The sequence below is a fragment of the Scylla paramamosain genome, chromosome 23 (genome assembly GCF_035594125.1).
Source record: "Scylla paramamosain isolate STU-SP2022 chromosome 23, ASM3559412v1, whole genome shotgun sequence".
Classification (NCBI taxonomy): domain Eukaryota; kingdom Metazoa; phylum Arthropoda; class Malacostraca; order Decapoda; family Portunidae; genus Scylla; species Scylla paramamosain.
In genome coordinates, this window is record NC_087173.1 from 20,243,508 (window position 1) to 20,259,930 (window position 16,423).

The 16,423-nt window shown below is 50.6% G+C and overlaps 1 protein-coding gene across 1 annotated transcript in view; it reads left to right on the forward strand.

Annotated features, from left to right (window-relative positions):
- LOC135112367 (mothers against decapentaplegic homolog 6-like) overlaps nucleotides 1-16,343 on the forward strand; it is a 41,632-nt gene extending 25,289 nt beyond the window's left edge. The window contains exons 4-5 of the mRNA XM_064026758.1: nucleotides 10,956-11,153; nucleotides 11,674-16,343. Coding sequence (XP_063882828.1) covers nucleotides 10,956-11,153; nucleotides 11,674-12,011 — 536 coding nt within the window. The 3' untranslated portion in view covers nucleotides 12,012-16,343. The remainder of the gene's footprint in view (nucleotides 1-10,955; nucleotides 11,154-11,673) is intronic.
- Nucleotides 16,344-16,423: the final 80 nt, after the last annotated feature.

The following is a 16,423-nucleotide window of genomic DNA, read 5'->3' on the forward strand; positions in this document are numbered from 1 at the left end:
GTGTGTGTGTGTGTGTGTGTGTCTGTTATTCATGTGTTTGTTGTTGTTGTTGTTGTTGTTGTTGTTGTTGTTTTTCGCTTATTTATCTATTTATTTATTTATTTATTTCATTTTATTTTTATTTATTTATTTTTTTTTCTAGTTCACCTCACGTACTTTCAAAATGATCATTCTGTCAATCATCTGATGGTTATTATTGTCTGTCTGTCTGTCTATCTGTCTGTCTGTCTGTCTGTCTGTCTGATTCTTTTTTGTTTTATTGTTTCATACTGTTTGTCTGCCTTCTTGTTGAGTGTCGTATGTTGTGTTTGTTTTCCTTGTTAGTTCGTTGGTTTGTTTGTTGTCTGTCTCCTCACTTGCCTGTTATTCTGTCTATTTGTTTGTTTTTCCTTTAAGTTCGTGTGTCTGTTGTGTGGGATTTGAGATTTTATTTATTTTCACTTTTTTTCAAGATTCATTTAGCGAAAGTCACCGTCTTTTTTTCTTTCTCCTCCTCCTCCTCCTCCTCCTCCTCCTCCTCCTCCTCCTCCTCCTCCTCCTCCTCCTCCTCCTCCTCCTCATCCTCAATGGAATTTTCCTTCCTAACCAAATACTAAAAGTGTGACTTCACTATTACATTTTATTTGTTTATTTACTTTTTTATTCCTTTATTTATTTACTTTCTACAGTTATTGATGTCTCGTTCAACGTGTTCGTCTGTTTGTTTGTTGTGTTTTTGGTTGGCTGGGATGTCTGAATGTGTTTCTGTTTGTCTGTCTCGTCTTGTATCGTATCATATCATCACACACACACACACACACACACACACACACACACACACACACACACACACACACACACACACACACACACACACACACACACACACACAAGCATCACCACCACCACCAACAACAAAACACCACCACCACCATTACCACAACAACAACACAAACAACAATAATAACAACAACAACAGCAACACTTTCACAAGACTATTAGCAACAGAAGAAGAAGAGGAAGAAGAAGAAGAAGAAGGCATTGTATTGTAGTAGTAGTAATAGTAGTAGTAGTAGTAGTAGTAATAGTAGTAGTAGTAGTAGTTGTTGTTGTTGTTGTTGTTGTTGTTGTTGTTGTTGTTGTTGTTATTGTTGTTGTTACTGCTGTTGTTGTAGACCACTACCACAACCGCCATCACGCCGAGAGAGAGAGAGAGAGAGAGAGAGAGAGAGAGAGAGAGAGAGAGAGAGAGAGAGAGAGAGAGAGAGAGAGAGAGGCGTTTATGCAACACAACAGACAGATCTCGGCAGAAGTAGAGGGTGTTTGCAGGAGTCCTCCCGCTTAGGGCATGCTGGGGGGAGGCTGTGAATGCAAAGGCTGGTCCATCTGGCCGTACGTGGGCGGGGGACGGGATGAGGGGCGCGTGGGGCGGAGGCAGCCATCCACACCTGTACTCTGAGCCCCGCCAGGTAGTAGCAATAACGGCAGGTAGGCGGCGAACTGTGGTGGTAGTGGTGGTGGTGGAATGTAAATAGTGAACTGGTGTTGTGAAGAGTGTTATGCGGAATGCGTCGTAAATTCAGCGGGGCGAGATAAGAGTGGAGAGGTTGTTGAGAGAGAGAGAGAGAGAGAGAGAGAGAGAGAGAGAGAGAGAGAGAGAGAGAGAGAGAGAGAGAGAGAGAGTAGGAGGGGTAGCTGTAGTGAGTGGCTGTGGTTCGTAAACAAACCGTGGAAGGACATGCTGTGTTGGTGGTGTTTGTGTACGAGAGAGAGAGAGAGAGAGAGAGAGAGAGAGGAGAGAGGAGAGAGAGAGAGAGGAGAGAGAGAGAGAGAGAGAGAGAGAGAGAGAGAGAGAGAGCATCATCACATCCAAGGTTCAAACGCAGGCAACAGAAACATTATTTTTACAACCTTTTCAGCGCTCAGGAAGACAAACCCGAGACCTTTAATAGTGAATGGTACACTCTTCCTCCTCCTCTTCCTCCTGAGTGGAATGCCCAAAGAGGAAATCCTAACGCCCTCAAAGCACGCCGTCCCTTCAGGCTGCCCGTCAGGCTGGGCGTGGCCGCGGTGGAAAGGAAAATAAAGGGTTTATATTTTCACCTCCCCTAAACACCTCACTGTCTTGGCCACGTTTCCCTTTATCTCCCATCGGACATTGACCCGTAAGACTGCCCCCTTCTTCGCCCCCGCCCCTTCCCCTTACCTCTCCTCCTCCTCCTCCTCCTCCTCCCGTAACAATATGATCTCGCTAACCTCGCCTTGTTGGTCAGGGCACCTTTACTCCTTCCCGTTTCGTCAGTCCTTGAACAACTGAAGAAATGCCATCTGTCTGCTTCCCCCTCCGGTTACGTTAGGTTAGATTAAGTTACGTTAGGTCAGGTCAGGTTTTGTCAGGTTAGGTTAGGTTAGGTCAGAGAAGGTGGGGAAATACAATCCATTAACTTGTCGTCGTAACATGTGACGCCCAGTTATGTGACGTGTGAGGAGGGGCGGTTGTCAGGCATGTGATGGAAGCTGGGGTGAGGCGGCGAGAGAAAGGCGAGGAAGGAAGAGGGAGAGAGAGAGAGGGGGAACGGATGACGGTCAGAGAGAGAGAGATGAGAGAGAGAGAGAAGAGAGAGAGAGAGAGAGAGAGAGAGAGAGAGAGCCAGGACGCTTCTCTCGGTGGCTGTGGTGGTGGTGGTGCTGAGAGCTGTGCACCATTCATAGTTTCCAGTAAGGTGGGGACGAGAGCGCGGCACCTCTCTTCCATTCACGAGGCACAGGAGGCGAGGCACAGAGAGACAGGCGCACAGAGAGCAGGAGAGAGGACGTGGTGGAGCGTTGGCTGACGTGTGGGCTCAAGGTTTGTAAAATGCAGCCTCCTCCTCCTCCTCCTCCTCCTCCTCCTCCTCCTCCTCCTCTTCTTCTTTCCTTCCTCTATGATCACTTCCCTTTTCCTCCCCATTAAATGATAAACGAAAGATAAGTGAAGGACGAAGGGAAGAGACAGACACCGCCCCTGCCTCGCCTCGCCTCGCCCTGCAGCTTCAGGTTAAGGCAAAGACGTTCAGGTTAAGGCACAGAGAGCCCTGGCAAGGCGGCGGGGACTTCACTCACTCCCCGAGACTGAAAGAGCTAAAGTTGGCGGAAGTTTTGCCGTCTGACAGTTTGAGAATGTCAAGTTGTGATAGAGCGACAAAGGGTACAAAGAGGAAAAGAAGGAGAAGGGGCAGGAGCAAGAGAAGGAAGAGAAGAAGGAGCCTGAGGGGGAGGTGAGAGCGAGGGAGGGAGGACACGGGCAGTCGAGACAAGGGTATGCACGACCCTCACCGGCCTGGCGCCTCCAACACCATTTGTGGAGCCACTGGCAGGATTCTACCTAACCTATGTTGACACCGTGACCTTCACTAACCTGACCCAGGACTCGCCCCGCCCCCGTCTCGCCCTCCTCCCTTCCCGGCCACACCTGTGCACCAACAAGTGACTTCCCGAGCGCCCCGCCGCCTCACCCTCGGCCCGGCGGACAGGTGGAGACAGACGGAGCGAGGCGCAGCGAGCGAGGCGCCAGTCCAACACCCGATACGGAGCCGGGCAGGAGTTGTCTCACCTGAAGGCTGCTCGCCGGATCCTGGAGGCCGCGCCGGCGTCCCCGGGAGGTCAATAGACTCCACATCTGGGACTGTGGGACTCCTTTGCCCTGTACTTCCCCGGAAATGCGTCCTCACAGTTCCTCAAGTCATGGTGTTGACTTGTGAGAAAGTCAAGACGCGTGGCCACGCCGCCCTGCAGCCCCGCCGGGGACACGCGTCAGGCGCCGCGGCGCTACATTCCTCTCGAGGAACTACCTTGGATGGAATTTTTCATGGCGGTTCTTTCTTCCTGCTGCCGCGGCGCTTGACCCACATCACGGCGTGACTCAACGCGGCCACACTTCACGACGTGCTGTGGCCAAGCACCGGTGGCCTCTTCGTCCCCTGCTGCTGCTGCATGATACTCACGACAAGCCCTGAGATATATATATATATATATATATATATATATATATATATATATATATATATATATATATATATATATATATATATATATATTATATATATATATATAGCTCGTGACGTAGTCTTCCCCTTGCTGTTGTATAACAGCAGGCAGGTTGCGTCATAATGAAGTATAGGTGTGTGTGTGTGTGTGTGTGTGTGTGTGTGTGTGTGTGTGTGTGTGTGTGTGTGTGTGGTCCCCTTGCAGGCAGGTGTTGACGTCTTTACAGGGAAACATCCCGATGAGGGCGTGAGTGACTCCTCGGGAATGGGAGAGGATGGGGGAGGGGGAGGGATGAGGCAGGGAAGGGGAGAAGTGTTGCTTGCATCATCGCCTCCTTTTCTGCCCCCCGGCCGCGGCCAAAACCTCTGGCAACACTGTGGCGGCGCGGGCACGGCGGCATCGAGTCCCTGGGTTCCACACCTGCGACGTGACCAGGTTGGCGGAAACCGTCCTGCCGTGTTTCCCTGGGCCTGGTTTCCCTGCCGCGGCGGGTGTGTTTCCCATGCGGTGGGGTGGCGGGGTGGCGGCCGTAATAGGTTTAGTGGTGGCGTGAGGTTGTGAGTCACGTGGCGACGGTGGTGGGTGGAGTCTTACAGGCGCCGGTGAGTCGCGTGGTGGTGGTGGTGGTGGTAGTGGTGTCGCGGCCGCGCGCCAGCCTCTCACACATATTTTCCCCTCGCTTCGTTTGTGTCTCGTATCCTTTCGGTCAGATCGACGCGTTCCCGGCGCCTCGATGCGTTTATTATAGTGTTTCACCATACGCTATTATCGCCTCGCCTTCTCCTATTTAGATCAGTGAGGTCATGTTGTCGAGCTGCCGGGGGGGAGGGGAGGGGAGGGCGTGACGACTGACGAGTTTATTTCAGTGTTGCGTCAATGGGCTGAGGGTACGAACAGAGGGAGAGTAGGCCTGGTGGCTGGCTGGCTGTGGCTGGCTGGCTGGGACTAGCTGGCTGTGGCTGTGACTGTGGCTGGCTGGCTGTGGCTACCTTGCCTCACACTCCACGCCACGCCAGACACCACGTCCGCGGCAGCCCGTGTTTGGTCAATCCTTCCAGTCTCAATGGAAATCATCACCTTTGGCCACAGGTGATCTGGCCCCTCACCCGTCAGCCACCATGTCACTTACCCCTGTCAGTCACCCTGTCAGCCATCCCTGTCACTCACCACAAAGGATTAATGGTATGCGTTTCGAGATGTCGTAACACTGAAGTAGAAGGAGAAGGAGGAAGAGGAGGCGAAGTCCTTGTGTGTATGAGTAATTATTTCCGCAACTTTTTTCGTCTATTCCTTCTTCGCTATAGGCAAGGGAAGGTGAAGTCTGAGTGAGTGAGAGGCGACGCGGGTGTCCTGTGTGTGTGTCGGTGTGTGAAATGGGCGGTCTGCGGGGTGGGCGACGTGGGTGAGTGGGTGAGGTGAGGTGGGTAAGGTCATGAACGCTGGCACGGGAATATATTGAGCAGCGGGGTGTGGAGAACAGATCTTGGCGGCATCTCTTTGAGCGAGTTGTGACCGCATTATGGGGGCTGATCCAGAGAGAGAGAGAGAGAGAGAGAGAGAGAGAGAGAGAGAGAGAGTCAGTCAAGTCCTTTTTCAAATTATGACGGACGGTAAGGCGCGGACAGGCTCGCCGTCCCGCCATCCTCACTCGCCACCTGATCCTCCTCCCCTCCAGCGATGAAACGGTTCACACAGGTAAAAGGAGACGCCCCGCGGTCACCTTAGGCTGGCCTCACGTGGGCCTCATCCTCTTGGTGGGGTTAGGATGCAGGGAAGGTTTTTGGGTTAGAATATGATTAGGATATGACAGAACAGAGTTAGGATGTGATGCATTAGGAGATGTAAGGATGTAGGTTAGTCTTGGTTAGGTTAGGATGCAGTAGAAGTTAAGGATCAGAATGCGTGAGAGGTCCATGATAGAGGAAGTTTTAGGGTATGATGCACTAGAGTTAGGAATGAATATAAAGGGTTATGGTGCAATAAAGTGTGCTAATATGTAAGAAAAATCAGGATTCAATAGATATAGAAAGGCAGATGTGGTACAAGGTGTTATGAAGCTGGAAAAAGTGCTCGGAATTCAAGAGAAGGGATTAGATGCAGTGAAAGTGTTTGAGATGCAAGCTAGAGAAAGGGTTGGAGATTGGGATTCGACATAAAGGGATTAGGATGAAAGGAAAGGGTTTAAAATACAACAGAAAGGGTTAGAATATAAGAAAAGGGGTTAGGATGTAGTAAAAGCCTTTCAAATGCAATAAAATGAGAGAGATAACTCCATAGGGAATAGTGGTCAGAAGTCATGAGGTGAGGATAGACACTGTCAAGAATCGGCAAGTGAGGTGACAAAGTGGCATCTTTCCATCCGTCTCCTTACTGCCTTCGTTCCATAATTAACGATGATGACTGTGTGAAGATATGCCGCCCCGTGTATATGTGTGTGTGTGTGTGTGTGTGTGTGTGTGTGTGTGTGTGACTCGACTGCATTCTCAGTGACCGGGAGATCCACTTTTTCGTATCAAGTAGTTTCTGTCCGCCCAGCAAAACCTTCTGAAAGTTGCGAGCGACAAGACACGGATGCGCCTCGCCCTTCCAAAGACGCGGCGCCCATTTAGGGGGAGGAAACACCCTTTACTTCTCCCTTTAAATCTCCCTTTAAACTTACTCTTCTCTGTCTCTCTCTCGTCCACCGCCACACCACATAACGAAAAAGAGGACAAACAAACCGGAATAAATAGGGAAGAGAGAGAGAGAGAGAGAGAGAGAGAGAGAGAGAGAGAGAGAGAGAGAGAGAGAGAGAGAGAGAGAGAGAGAGACCAACTTACCTCATAACAAAGAACGGAAGGACAAACAAGAATAAGTAAGGAAAAAAGACACGGAGAGAGAGAGAGAGAGAGAGAGAGAGAGAGAGAGAGAGAGAGAGAGAGAGAGAAACCAACTTACCATATTAGTCCCAGCGAAGGTTATAAAAGAGCAGAAGTTTGTAGCTTGAAAACTCACTTTCGGGATGTCCTCTTGTCTGTCTGTATGAATGCCTGTCTTTAATATAATACTGAGGACTTTTGCATTATGTAATTGTGAAGGAGGAGGAACAGGAGCAGAAGGAGGAAGAGGAGGAGAAGGAGGAGAATGAATGCCCGATAGGTTTTCAATGCAGCATCCGTGAGGTGTCTGTGATAGGGAAGTAAGGGGAGAGAGAGAGAGAGAGAGAGAGAGAGAGAGAGAGAGAGAGAGAGAGAGAGAGAGAGAGAGAGAGAGAGAGAGAGAGAGAGAAGGTATAAGGAAGATAATACAAATACGTAGAAAAAAAAATACGTTTGTCTTTTCTCACCTTTTCTTTCTCCTTTTTTCCTGCAAGGTGCACACGTACTTACAAACAATAGTGCACTGGTTTCTGGTGAATATCTGGTGATTTTGACATATCCTCCTCCTTCTGCGTGGTGACGAGGACGGGAGGGAGGTGTGTACGTGAGCCCTTTCGTGTGTGTGTGTGTGTGTGTGTGTGTGTGTGTGTGTGTGTGTGTGTGTGTGTGTCCAGCTCCGCCCCGCCCCGCCCTCTACCTCATACACACACACACACACACACACACACACACCTCAGGAATCGATCACCCCCAGCTGTTGTCATGATGTGCAGAGGAAGATGAGTTTTTGCCTCAACACTCGTCAGGAACTTCAGCCTCACCACTGCCCTTGTGAAACCCTGGCGAGGCGACTCCTCCAGGTGTTGCTTGAGTAAGGAAAGATGATGCGAAGGAAGTCTCTCTCTCTCTCTCTCTCTCTCTCTCTCTCTCTCTCTCTCTCTCTCTCTCTCTCTCTCTCTCTCTCTCTCTCTCTCTCTCTCCTATACACTTGACGCCTACTGGAGTCTTGTTTTTTGAGTGTGTGTGTTTCATGTGAGTTTATTTTCACCTCAAGGCAACGTACTTCAAGATGCCAGATAAGGAGAGGCGGTGAAGACGCTGCCCGCGACACGACTGAGCGACGCCAGGCAGAGTGTATTCCCCCCCCTACACACACACACACACACACACACACACACACACACACACACACACACACACACACACACACACACACACACACACACATATAGGAGTACATTAGTAGCACACCACACCTACGAACACCTGATAGACACCTGGAGCCGCGCTAATTCCTGTGTCCTGCCTCACCTGTGTCTGAGATTGATTAGGCCTTGAGGCGCCACATGCCTGAAGCTCGACACGTCCTGAACTCCGGGGACGCTCACCCTGGCATTATTCCGCCGCCCACAGGGGAAGGAGGTATGAGCGCCCCAAAATAGTGGATGGAGGTGGAATAAGCGCTTGTCGAGGTGTACAGGACGGGCGATGATGTGAGTGGAAGCGGGCAGAGAGCGTCGTACCCCTGGCAACGTTGTGGCGCCGAGGAGGCGGGGTGGCGTGGACGACGAGCTGATAGTCTTCACGTGCGGTTCCGACTCCTGGCTAGGTAAACAGCTTGCCAGGGGAAATTAAAATAAAAACTCGAGTTACCTTGATGAAAACCTTGGCCTGAGGAGGTGGCGAGAGTGTCTGGAGGGGCATGCAGGGCTGCTGCAGGCGGCTGTGAGGGGCGGCGTGTGGGTGCGTGGCGGCGGCAGGTATTCTGGTCGTCAGGTTATTGAGTACCTGGACGCATTTTAAGCCGAGCTGCATTTCTCCGGGACACTCGGACCGCCGCCGCCGCCGCTGCCGCCTTGAACCGGTTATTTGTTTATTTATTTTATTGGCTTCATAAAATAGGGGAAGAAAAAGTGTGGCTCTTGGGATGTGTTATTTGGCAAGACTCAACTTCAGCCTCCCCTGCATAAACAGCAGCACATGGAGGCTCAGTGCTGCCGTGTGTGCTGCCGTGCTCCCTCGCGCACCTCCAGGCGCACGCACACATACACACACACACACACACACCAGGTGAGCGGGACTTGTCCGAGAGGAAGACAGGAGACCAGCGCCGCGGAGGACTGGGAGGAGGTCGGGGCGCGGGCGACCTCGAGGTGAGGGAGGAGGAAGGGACGGAGGCAGGAAGGCTGTTGGCTTTCCGAGCTTACAGAGATCACTTACCTAAAGAGGCAGCGTGGCTTTGTATGGCTTAGGGAAGGGCGGGGGGAGGTGGCGGGGAGCAGGGGCCAGGGGAGGGAAAAAAAGAGACAGGGAGGTGGGCATATACGCACGAGGGGAAACTGAAGGGTTGAGGGCAGGTGTGGTGGTGTGGTGGTTCCGGCCTGGCGGCGGCAGCGGGTTAGGGCAGGCCACTCTCTAGGCCTTGGAGGTTGTGGCGCCGGTGTGTCGGGCGGGCCGAGAGTCGGGCCGCCCCACCCCCGCTGTTACAAAAGGTACGACGAGGTTGTGGCTCCAGCCCCTCCCCCCCCGTCTCTCTCTCTCTCTCTCTCTCTCTCTCTCTCTCTCTCTCTCTCTCTCTCTCTCTCTCTCTCTCTCTCTCTCTCTCTGACGCTTCCCACCACACACACACACACACACACACACTGGCTAGACACAACACGCCTTTCTCACAGTTTCTGCAGCAAGTAACAAGCATAAGTTTCCTTCACCTGCCGCCTGGCCGCGCTCCCAGGCACACTCCTCGGGGACACTGGCATGTTTTCACTCTTATCGGGAGAGAATAGCATGACTGGCCCTTTGGACGGGAGCGATATGACAAAGAGGGTCGTGGTGTCGTGTCCCCCCCCCTCACCCCCGCCCTGGTGGCTCCCCGGTGGCTCCCTAGTGACGCTGGGACTGTCCTCGCCTCGCCGCCGACACGCGCGCCTTGATGGGTGAGGGACGTGTTAAGCATTCCACGGGCGGAAGACGGAGCACAGCTGATCAGGAAAACTATAAGTCGCGCGTTGTGTCCGACAGCGAGGCGGCGGCGGCGGCGACAGCGACCAGACAAACCTGATTGACATTTTGTTGGCGGCGGGAGGGAGCGAGGGCACGGCGCGAGCTGGGCGACGATCACTTGCCCTGAGCATCGTGGGCGGGTGGCAGTACTGCGTGGTCGAGGCGGGCAGGGTGGGTACACACGGGGCAGCGGCGGCCAGGCCGGGGCTGCTCATTAGGCCTTGAGGCGCGGCGCCGCTCAGTCGGGTGGCAGCGCCTGGCTGGCCCTCGCTCCTGCAACACCAGCACGTAGCGCCCGCCGGGGTACACACTCCGCACCCTTCATACCACCTTATCCGGCCCTTGTAGGCGTCACGCGCTGCTAACACACCATTGAAACAGCCATGCATTGTACTCCCCAACCTTTTCCTTCACCCCGCGGCGAGGCGTTCAAATGTTGTGCCTCCATGGCCAGGGCGGCGTGGCACTTTCAGTTTCCATGACTCAGTATGAGAGAATCTGACCTTTTATTCAATGGCTACGCAGCTTCTAGGCTTAAGGGATCAGTGTTGAGGAAGGCGCCGGCCGTCCCCTGCTCTGTCCGTGTTTAATCTGCCCTGCACATTACATACTTCACATTGCAAATCTTATCGTGCTCGGAATGTTGCAGCTTCACATCTCATCACATCGCTGCACCTCACATCTCATTCGCGATCACATTTGCAATATCAGACCCCACATCTCACTTAGGACAGGCGATCTTGCACTTCATTCACAATAGGTGAGCTTGCTTTCCACTAGACAACGTTAGATCTCTGATTTAGAATATCACACCTTATATTGCATTACTACACAGCACATTAGATCCCAGTTATCTCACAATGATGGAAGAAGAAAAAAAATTTCCCTCACCTTTACGGAAATAAACAAAGCTGTTAGGTAGACAGACAAGAGAAGTGTCTTTTTATAACCTCACCCCAGGACCGCTAGGGACAGTGGAGCACGTGGAGGGCGCGTGGTCCACAGTCCCTGCGCCGCCCGGGACCGGATTGCATAGATGTGGTACATGGAGAGGTTAATCACAGCATCCCTGACTGAGATCTTTTGTTTCAGGGTCAGTTCCTTGGTGCCAAGTGGCCTACTGGGAGGGACGAGAGCGGGTCGGGCGCCTGTATCCAGTGTGCTCGTCTTCCCTCAACATCATGGGAGACACGCCTCACGGGGACGGCCTCTCGCTGGCCTCGCTGGCGGCACATTCGCACACCTCACCCTCGGAACAAGTCAAGAGAACCAGGGAGAAAATAGGTCTCGGTAGGTATTGTGTGTGTGTGTGTGTGTGTGTGTGTGTGTGTGTGTGTGTGTGTGTGTGTGTAGTGTAGTGTAGTGTAATGTGGTGCCAGTAATAGTAATGTTGATAATTTACAGGTGTGAAGTAAGAAGGCTGCTTTGCCGTGTTGAGTCTTGAAAAATCACATTTTCAATCGTGTCACTCTTAAAATACGTGGAATCAAAGTATAGACTATAATAGATTATAATGTTATATTTATCACTGGATTGTATTTAGAATAACCTGTTATTAAGTATTAGGCAATGTATAAAGTAAAGCACCTACATAGATTTCATTGCAATAAGTTTCACCATATCCATATCAAATAATTTAATACACGAATAGAATTTTTCAAGTTAGCGCCATGACACAGTTGAGTGAGGCCTTGCAGCACAGCCGGGCCACGCCCAGGCTGCAGTAATAGATTCTTCCTCTTGTAATTACTGCCTCGCGTTCTTTCGCCATTGTTGGTCCAGGCGTCACTAAGGTGCTCTCCCCTGGCAGGTCTGGTGCTGTATCAAGACGGGGACCGAGTGTGGGTGTACAACAGGGCGGACGTGCCCCTCTTCGTCACCTCCCCCACCCTGGACGGGGGACTCCACACCCGCTCACACTTCATCGTCCACAAGCTTCCCCCGGGACACATCATCACCATCTTTGACTACAACAAGGCGCGGCTGTACCAGAAGCTGCCCATCCACCCCGACCTGCTGCACGAGGGTCCCATCGACCAGAACGCGGTGCGGGTCTCCTTCGCGAAGGGCTGGGGACCCAACTACCACCGCCAGGAGATCACCGAGTGTCCGTGCTGGCTGGAGATCCTGCTCGTGCCTGCGAGATGATGTCCTCACTGCCTGGTGCTCTCTCACTGCCCACCCAGTCTTGCCCGCCAGTCGCCTGTTGGCTGGTCCAGCAGCACTGACAGGGAGTTCAGTAGCAGCAGCAGCAGCAGTAGCAGCAGCAGCAGCAGCAGCAGCAGCAGCAGCAGCAGCAGCAGCAGCAGCAGCAGCAGAAGCAGCCTTCACATGGAGTATGTGGAATGGATTTGCTAGCCAATGTTGCAGCAGCAGCAGCAGCCGCCGCCGCAGCACACCAGAGGCAGCTTAGCCGCAGCACCGCCCAGCCCAGGCCGCCAATGAGTGGAGGGGCGTCCCGGTGCACGGCTGTGGCTCTGCACCCCCACCCCCCCACCCCTGAACCCTGTGCCGGGAACCTCTGCCAGTCTTACAGTGCAAGATATTCATTAGTTGTTGGGGAAGAGAGTCGCTTCCCGCCACTCTCTGTGTGCAGACGCGCTAGGTGGGTGTGGATATTTAGTGTGAGATTATTTCAGATTGCTATTCACGGGTCACAATTTTGTTGGACTTACTTTCTCTGTGGTTATCTTGCCAGTGAATTTGGGCACTCATGTTTATATTTCTCTTGTAATGAAATCTAGTCTGAGTTTGTAATTTTTGTTACTGTTTTTGTTCTAATATTAATAACACAGTATCTTTGATATTTGTTGACGCACTTTTCTTTGAAATTCACTGTCAAACTCTTCATCGTGGTTCCCACAGGTGCAGCAAACACAAACACAAACCTCAAGTCAGTAAACATTCTTCTCCTTGAAGGAGGTTTTGTGTTATGGGAAATTGATACCATTAATTAATAAACAGAAAATGTAAAAGCTTGTTATGTTAGTCCTCAGAGAGCCAGCCTTTGCGGTGCCCAGCGAGGACCCTGTGTCCAGGCACCCGCACCGCGCCGCGCCCTGAGGCGCCGCAGGGCGAGGCGCCGCGGCCCCGGGGACGCCGCTCGCCAGCAGCTTGTGGTGTTGATCTGTGCACCAAAGGAAGACACACCTAAATTATTGTCATGCTTTCTGTACAGAGTTAGAGATAATAGAGCGACATGCTTTAAAAAATCCCATTTCTACCTCATTTTATGGAATAACTGATAAATTCATTATTCCTCGTTCAGTTACGTAGTAGGATGTTACTGATCGGATGTTGAGTGTGAACCATAAGTACTTAATTTTAAAACTTGTAGTAGACTACTGTCGGAAAGAGTAAGACTAAGGAGTAAGACTAAGCTAACGATTGCCAGAAGTGGAGCAAAGATCTGCCTGCTAGTCCGAGAAGTCTCAGCCTGTGGGAACCTGCTGAACCCGAACCTTGTGCCGCGAGTCAAGCATTACTGTTACTATGATTCACACTGTGATGGGTGGCGCGAACCTCTACACACCAAACAAACAATCAAACTTATTGTATTAGTGAGGGAAAACAGATTGGCCAAAACATTGTACATCCTCTTGACTAGAAGTTCACACGTTGTACTGGCAAATACTGGCTATTTTTGTATACAGACAATGAATGAAACACAACAATTGTTTGGTTTGCATTGCAGCAAGGACGGTACTTCTGCCTCAGTGCTTGGCAATGTTCTGATGCAGACGATAAAATCCTGCAAAGAGATTTGGCTTCTCTTAGATGAGATCAGAGATTTATGAGTCGTAGATACCCTGACCCAATACAGTAAAATGTTAAATATATATATATATATATATATATATATATATATATATATATATATATATATATATATATATATATATATATATATATATATATGATATACACCTAGTCTCTACTGTTCTGACTGCATAGGTGGCGCGCTGCCACGCGTGGACTGGAGCACTTTGCTGTGGAGTCCACAGCCCGACGGTGCTACTGTGGAAAAAGGATCTTTCACTCTGTTCAAGTACAAAATGGCTTCCTGCAAACGTGGTGCCCTCGTGTACAGTTTTTATACTATCGTTTGTTGGCATCTTGTGTTACTTTGGGGGTCAAGTCTGACGAGCGTCCCACCGCCCCCCGCAGCATGCGGGGCACGGGACGGGCAGTGAGCGGCTCGCGCTGGTCCTGGGAAGGTAGAGCAGCGAGTGTCAGGCACCACTGTGGCGTCGTGCCGCACCAGGTCACTCTTGACCCCCGAGCCTCTGGACCCAAAACTACAGCTCCTCTAAAGAAAGAAAAAAGTAATTTCAGACAGACGTACAGACTTAACAGGCTTTGTCACGCTTACGTTCCACAAGATGTAAACCTTTCCCTTGACGTACAATATTTACTGTGCTGTGACTGAAGCAAAACATGTTCTGTAAAATTTTGATGTGCCATTTAGTTTACATTTCTCCAGTATTTGCTCAGCAGCTCCCGGTGGCCCAAGCCGCCACCACCACCACCACCACCACTACTACTACTACTACCACCTGCTCTCGTGTCAGTGTGTCGACAAGTGCCTCATTGAACCTTGAGTTACAAGTTACGAACGTCCTTGGTGTCACATCACTTGTACGTACGTTACGTTTCGTTACGTCAGCCTGTGAGCCTCACGCTGGGCCGCGATGTGTTGTTAGTAATGTTGTGGTGCGCGTGTCACGACCAGGCAACATAACGGAGGGTACCTACCGCCTAACACTACAGCTGTAAAAATGTCCTTTGCCAGGAAGTGCCTAAGCATATTGCATGTTTTCATGTATTTTCTTCTTAAGATTATTTTTGAAATAAGCTTTGGAAGAAACTTGTATGGCAGGTACAGTACGTTGCTTTGTCATAAAAGCTTTGTGTTTGCAAGTCATGACGGTGTCCTGGCGAGCACCTCTCGGGTGCATGACAATCAAAATGATATTTTTGAAATAAAGCTTAATGAAGAAGCTTTGCTTGGAATTTAAAATTTAGTTGAGTTGTTTGAGTCTGAGACTCGGGAAGCCCTTTGCCAGATCCCTCAGGTACAGGCGACTGCACCTCCGAGGAGAGTGTTCTCGGTCTCAGGTTGTCATTTAGTGGTAGATTCAGGAATTGTACTCGTGGTATCCTAAGAGTCCTTGAGGAGTGAAGGACACGTGTAGCCCCGTCATTGCTGAACCTTTTCTGTGATGTTGTGGTTGAACACTTTGGCTGGTCACGCTGGCAGACTGACGGGCTACTTTTTTTGGAGTCTTGCAAACCATTGCTTTGCTTTCATGAACTGCATTACACTGGAGTTGTTAACTTTATCGGAAAGTGTTTAAGAAATCATCTAATACTAAGGAGCTGGGTAACAGATAAATGTTGTCGGAAGGGATGGGACCAAACCTGCAGCAAGTGCCTCAACAGGGAGACCACAGGGTTGCTTGAGGGAGAACCTGACCTGTTAAGCTATAAAATGCTAATGTGAGCTCGATGTGATAACCTTCCATTGACTATAAGGAGGTAGGTGTTGGGACAGTGTGTGTGCGAGAAGACAGAATGGTTGTTGTTACGCTAGAGATAGAATACGGATATTATTTTAAAGGTACGGGATAGTGACGGGACGGTGACCTTTGGATATGACCCACTGGTGTATGAAGATATGCAACTATTAATAATAAATCAGAATCACATTGTTTGTTGGGTCGTCATGTTCACAGTGTCACCTGAGGGAGTTCTGTGAAGGCGGCGTTGAGAAATGAGGGAAGAGATTGAGGGACAGCTAATGCACACCTTTCTCTCAGTAGGTTACTGGTATGCATGTGTCGGCACCGAGAGAGAGAGAGAGAGAGAGAGAGAGAGAGAGAGAGAGAGAGAGAGAGTTGCCTAGTTTTGTGCATCACAGACCTGAACTTTGGAAAGACTACTTCAGTAAACCGTATTCAGAGTTACGAATGTGTGTGTGTGTGTGTGTGTGTGTGTGTGTGTGTGTGTGTGTGTGCGAGGACAACAACACACCGAGTGCCTGCCTTCGTCGGGGTCTGGTCGGCGTGCCATTTGAGGCTACAAATGTGAAGTGGCTGATCACATTATTCACGTTGTATATGAGGAATTTGTGCATTTATGAACGAATGTCTTTTGTTTGTTTTCACTGGGAGAGCCACCCACACCCCACCCCGCAGCCAGCACGTGGAGGCTCCCGGCCGCCTCGCTCCGGCCACTCAGGCTGCCTGGCTGTCATGTATCCACCGCTGTACATAGTGTACATAAGAGGTTACAAAGTTAATTCGGGTGAAGCACAGGGTGGTTGCTATTTTAGAGGAAAAGATTCTTCCTGCCTTATATTTTTGTTAACCTTGGTGACGCAACCGTCCACTGCTTTACCACGCATACTATGTACTACAAATGTGGCCTGACCATATTATGAACATGTACAGTTGATTTTTATTAAAAACTTTTAGACTACGCACTTTTTTACTCTCCATCCTGCCTGGGTGATGAAGGTCATTATTGCTTGGCTTGCCCTCCGAGCCTTCTTCCTCGCT